At 62.0% G+C, this 5554-nt stretch overlaps 1 protein-coding gene across 3 annotated transcripts in view; it reads right to left on the reverse strand.

The window, feature by feature from the left end:
• Nucleotides 1–5554, reverse strand: part of NOS3 (nitric oxide synthase 3) — an 18504-nt gene that overhangs the window by 11181 nt on the left and 1769 nt on the right. For 2 of the 3 annotated variants that reach the window (XM_007469838.1, XM_007469839.1), the window contains exons 3-13: nucleotides 5268–5416; nucleotides 4893–5055; nucleotides 3236–3327; nucleotides 3002–3143; nucleotides 2677–2816; nucleotides 2399–2573; nucleotides 1806–1907; nucleotides 1080–1274; nucleotides 879–952; nucleotides 557–701; nucleotides 213–317 (exon numbers count right to left, since the gene is read on the reverse strand). In XM_007469838.1, coding sequence (XP_007469900.1) covers nucleotides 213–317; nucleotides 557–701; nucleotides 879–952; nucleotides 1080–1274; nucleotides 1806–1907; nucleotides 2399–2573; nucleotides 2677–2816; nucleotides 3002–3143; nucleotides 3236–3327; nucleotides 4893–5055; nucleotides 5268–5416 — 1482 coding nt within the window. The remainder of the gene's footprint in view (nucleotides 1–212; nucleotides 318–556; nucleotides 702–878; nucleotides 953–1079; nucleotides 1275–1805; nucleotides 1908–2398; nucleotides 2574–2676; nucleotides 2817–3001; nucleotides 3144–3235; nucleotides 3328–4892; nucleotides 5056–5267; nucleotides 5417–5554) is intronic. The other variant, XM_007469840.1, reaches the window with a different exon arrangement.

Below are 5554 nucleotides of genomic sequence, written 5' to 3' on the forward strand. Positions count from 1 at the left end.
TGTGTGTGTGTGTGTGTGTGTGTGTGTGTGTGTCCAGCCACAAGGGTGGGCCTGGAGTGTGGCTTGTGTAGGCCCTTGGGTCCCAGTGGACTGTCCACGCTCCTACTCTCACGGCATCTCCGCTTTCCATCATGGGGTTGGGGGTCCTGCCCAGACATTCCAATTCTGAGTCTCCCTTCATTCCCAGCGGCCCCTTTCCTGGCAGGCCTCACCTCTCCATTCTCTGGGGGATCGCCATTCCCAAAGGTGCTGGTCACCACCAACACCAGTGTCTCGTGCTCCAGGGACACCACGTCATACTCATCCATGCACAGGACCTGTGGGCAAGGAGAAGACCATGTCCTGGGGACCTGTGCTGCGCTGCCCTCGTTCTTTTCATTCTAGCCCTCCCGGCAGGGCAAGATTCAGGCCCCGACTCGATCCCTGAATCCCTGAGGATCCCGGGGTTCCTCGTGGGCCCTGCCTTGTGACCCTCTCCTGTTCTCCAGGGTGTGTCTGAAGGTGAGGGCAGAACCCCCGTTCTTTTCAGATCCCTGCCCTCTGGGCTCAGTCCTACCCGAGGGTCAAAGGCCTTCCGGAAGAGCCTCCCCAGCTGCTGTGCGTAGCTCTGGGCCCGGCCGGTCTCGGAGGCGTACAGAATCGTAGCTTTCACTCGCTTCGCCATCACGGTGCCCATGAGTGAGGCAGAGATCTTCACTGCACTGTGGGCAAGGGTGGGGTGAAGGGGTCCCAGGCGCACAGAGACAGGGCCTCCCCAGGCGCGTGACCCAAGCAAGGTCTTGGTGGGTGTGGAGGGGTGGAGTGCCCAGACCACTGCTGGTGATGGCGGGGAGGGTCTGGGTGTGTGGGAGGGAGGGCAGCTGTCCCAGGGCACCTACTTGGCCACTTCCTTAAACGTCTTCTTCCTGGTGATGCCGGTGCCCTTGGCTGTGCTCCCCTTCCAGGGGTCTGGCTACAGGGAAGCGATGGGGGGGGGCGGGAGTGGAGGGACAGGTAAGGAGAGAGAACAGAAGGTTGGAGGCCCCTGGGGCTGCTCAGTTAGAGCTGGCATGGTGGGCAAGAGCCAGTGGGGTGGGCACCTGGTAGCGGAAAGCAGGGGACAGGACATAGTTGACCATCTCCTGATGGAAGACTGGGGTGAGGCTGCCCGAGATGGGGGGCACGATCCAGGCCCAGTCGGCAGGGCAGCCCCCCCTGGCCTTCTGCTCGTTCTCTAGGTGCTTCATGAAGGAGGCCGTGGCGGCGTGGTGGTCCACAATGGTCACTTTGGCGAGCTGGGGTGAGGGAGGGCCGGAGGGCCGGGCTCAGACTTAGCCCACAGACCCTGCGCTTCCGTCACCCCAAACCTAACATCTACCATCTTCCCTGAACCAGTGTCGCCCCTAACCGCGGCACGCGTGGTCAGGCTCCAAATTCAGCAGGCCAAAGGAGCTCCAGTCTGTGTTCTCTGTATGCCTCCCACACCAAAATAGCCGAAACTCTTGAGAACCCATAGAAGTACTCAGCAGGCACTAGTTTCCTCAAATTACAACGCTCAGCATGTCCTGGAATTAGAGTTTCCAGAATCCAGTGGGTCCCACAAACTGCAATACCCACTATGCCCTGGGGACCAGAATTACTGAGCATGCACTAATCGGCCAGGTTCCCATAATTACAGCGCCTGGGACTACAGGCCCGGCGCGCCCCGTGGCGCTCAGACTCAGGAACTCCTTCCAGCTTTCTCCAACCCCCGGACCAGTCTCTAAGTGCCTCCCTCTCTTCCAGCCCCAATCCCTTGTGCTCCTGGCCAGTCGGGGCCTGTGTACCTGGTAACTGTGCAGCACAGCCAGGTTGATTTCCACGGCTGCCTTGTCTTTCCACAGGGATGAGGTGGTCCGGGTATCCAGGTCCATGCAGACGGCCACGTCCTGGGAGCAGGGGTGCATGGCAATGGTTGGCAGGGGGCGGGGGAGGGTGGGTGGAGAACACCTTTGTCTCCAGCTCGTGAGTGGAAGGGGTGAGGGTGGGTGGGTGGCCAGCAGGAGGCCTGAGTGCTTCATTTGGGGCTGATTCAGGTTCCTGCCTGCAAAGGCACCACAGGGCAGAGAGGGACCCTGGGGCCGGCCACATCTCAGCCCTGGGCCTTAATTTCTCATCTCTAAAATGGGTTTTACCATGTTTTGAGTCAAAATATGCTTTGAGAAACTGGTGAAAGCTACAGTTACAGCTCCTTTCCCCAGGAAAATAACTGCATCTTCACACACAGGCACATACACCCCTTTGCCCTGACCTTGGTGGTTCCAGAGCCCTCCTCTGCAGTTCTAGGTCAGGAGGCAGACCGGACCTGACCTTGCTCAGATTCTCCATGTTGCCGACATCCTATACGTGCCCCCAAGGCCCCCGCCCCACAGGTCCTCACCTCCAGGATGTTGTAGCGGTGGGGATCACACAGGTCCCGCATGCCAATCTCCGTGCTCATGTACCAGCCGCTGAAGGGGGCTGCAGGGAACTCCAGGCCCCCAATTTCCAGCAGCATATTGGACACTGCTGGGAGGGCGTACCAGCGCAGGCCCAGGGCCGAGAACCACTCCAGCCTGGGGGCGTGAGGGCATGGGATCAGCCCTGTGGAGCCTTGCCTACCTGGCCACCCCCTGGGCAGCCCCCTCCTCCACCCGTCCCGGCCCCTCTCGTGCTCACGTCGGGTGCTCCAGGGGCACCTCGAGGACCAGTTCGGGGGGCAGAACAAAGAGTTCTGGAGCCTCATCTGGGGTCTGGAGCAGCAGGGGTAGCACATCAAAGCGGCTGTTTCCTGGGGTCCAGCCGTGCTGGACACAGAGCTGCGGGCAGAGGGGCCAGAGATGGGAATGAGCCCTCCTCAGGGACCTCCTTCTTTGGCATCTCCCATCCTTCGTCTCAGTGAGGTCTCCTCTCCCTGCTGTGCTGACCGCTCTTTGACTGGACCCTTTTGCCTTCTCCCAGAGCCCTCGGGCTGGCCTCCCCGTTTCCACCTGCCCACGCCCACCTCGGTGATCTCCACGTTGGCTGGGTCCCCCCTCACGGAGCCATCCTGCTGCCTGTAGCCCGCATAGCGCACCAGTTGGCTGTTCCAGATTCGGAAGTCTCCGCGGCCCGGAGTGCGCTGGGGGAACACTGTGATGGCCGAACTGAAGTGGGGATGAGAGCTGGTCAGAGCCCAAGTTCACTGCCTGTGCCTGGGGGAGGGGTTGGGGTCTCGAGCAGGGTGGGGGGCACTCACCGGAGGTTGCCCCGGTTGGTGGCGTACTTGATGTGGTTGCAGATGTAGGTGAACATCTCCTGTGCAGAGCTGCAATCCCGCGCATCAAACACCTGAGCCATCCGAGGCAGGGAGACAGGAGGGAGATGGGGGTCTTGAGTATCAGCCCCAGGAGAAGGCAAGGACGCAGGGCAGGGACTAGTGACCTTGTCTGCAGCCTTCGAAGGCTGGGGGGTCACAAGCTGTGAACCATGGTTCTTTCTCCTCTCGGGAGCCTCCCTGACCATTTGCACCCCCACTGACCCTTCCTGCCCTGCACCGCACACACCCGGCATAGTCTGGCCTGTTCCTTATCTGCTTGCCGGGGCGAGTGTCTCCCCATCCCTACGGAAGCTGACTTGGCACCTGGTACAGAGGAGGGACCCAGTCACTGCCAAACTGATGATCGGGGCAGGGCACCAACTGATGGGGATGCCGCCTGGGGGTGTGGGTGGCGAGTTCCCCATTTCTCATGGTGCTCAAGCAAAAGCAGGTGACCCCAGCCAGTCTTCTGACTCTCCTTGAGCACACTGATGATGGGAAGGGGGGTGGCCGCAGTAGGTGGCCTCTGGGGACTCTGTTCATCCTGACATTCCGAAGCAAGGAGGAGCCATCCTGACTGGTGGGGTGGAGGCCCCAGCAAGAGGCTGGGAGGTCCCTTTCCTGCTTCAGGGAGGAGGGGACTTGTGTTGGTGGTAGGGGCAGTGGTGACAGTGGCTGGCCTGGGGCCAACAGCAGGGTCAAATACGGAATCTCTGATGGGTTCAGAGTTGAGCTAGAGCTTTGAACAACTTAAAGCGTTTTGTTAAGTGTCAGACAGGATTGTTCTGATTTTATTTGAGCCTCCTTTGGGATTTACTCAGCACATGGCTTTCTTCCAAATTCTCTGGTGTCCGGTTACAACTAAGGAGGCCAAGGTCATGGATCCAGTTCCCCTGTGGGTCAGCTTGCTTCTGGTAGAGCCGGGCCACAGGCTGTTCCAGTAGCCCATGGGAGCTTGAGTCACATGGCCGGCCGTGTGAAGGAGGGTGTGAGGCCCAGGCTCTGGGGGACTGGGAGGGAGCAGTGTGTTTGGGGTGAGGATGCTGGGCTGGGCAAGCGGGGGCCTTTTTTTTTTTTTTTTTTTGCGGTACGCGGGCCTCTCACTGCTGTGGCCTCTCCCGTTGCGGAGCACAGGCTCCGGACGCGCAGGCTCAGCGGCCATGGCTCACGGGCCCAGCTGCTCCGCGGCACGTGGGATCCTCCCAGACCGGGGCACGAACCCGCGTCCCCTGCATCGGCAGGCGGACCCTCAACCACTGCGCCACCAGGGAAGCTCGGGGGCCTTTTTTGGAAGACTGCTCTTGTTGTTCTGACCATACCCCCCAGGGATCACCGCTCAGCTGTCCTCACCTACTCAGTGCGTTCCTCTGTCCATCTGGGTGATTCTCCCCCCCAGACAGCCAAGGCGCTGCTATGGGGCTTAACGACCAGGTGTTAGCTGCTGGGCTGTGGGCTCGCTCCCCTGGGGTAGAGGGAATAGGCGGGGTCTCCCCACTGCTCGGGAACCCCCCGGGAAGCCTCAGGAGCTGTCGCACCCCATCTTTTCCTCTCCTGTGTCCCCCTGTCCCCACACTGGGTGCTGGCTAGCCAGCCACACCTGCAGCTTCCCCCACTGGATCCGGCCCACGCAGCGGGGGGCGTTGCGCCAGGCCTGCTTGGCCCCGAACACCAGCTCGCTCTCACGAAGCTGGTAGGTGCCCGTGGCTGCCACCTCGGCTTCCACTTCCTGAAGCCGCTCCTTGTGAGCCTGGGAGCCGCTCCTGGGGAGGAGAGAGGAGCAAGGGGAAGCCGTGGGCGGGGGAGGGACCCCAGGCTTGGCGAGGGTTTGGCGAGGGTGGCGGTGTTGAGCTCCGGCCCCACGTGGTACGGGGATGGGGGGAATGCGAGGGGCCCCGGGGGAAGGGTCACCTGCTTCTAGGTCTCAGCAGGACCAGGGCCAAGGGTGGGCTGCGGGTCTCGGGGGAGGGCTGACCTCTTGATGGAGCTGTAGTACTGGTTGATGAAGTCCCTGGCCTGGCTCAGCAGCTGCTCAGGGGGCGGAGGGCCCTGGGAGGGTCGGCTCTGCAGTTTCCGCGGAAACACCAGGGAGCCCAGGCAGCGTCTGGGGGTGCAGGGCCCGTCCTGGGTCGGGGTGGGGGGTGGTGGCCGAGAGAGCAGGGAGCATCAGGTGAGGACCAGATCGGGGCTGGGGGGCAGGGCCTGGAGGCAGAGTCTGGGGCAGAGGGAGGGCGGGTCCCGGGGGGGGCGGGCAGGGGTAGG

Source organism: Lipotes vexillifer, unplaced genomic scaffold (genome assembly GCF_000442215.2).
Source record: "Lipotes vexillifer unplaced genomic scaffold, Lipotes_vexillifer_v1.1 scaffold472, whole genome shotgun sequence".
Taxonomy (NCBI): Eukaryota; Metazoa; Chordata; class Mammalia; order Artiodactyla; family Lipotidae; genus Lipotes; species Lipotes vexillifer.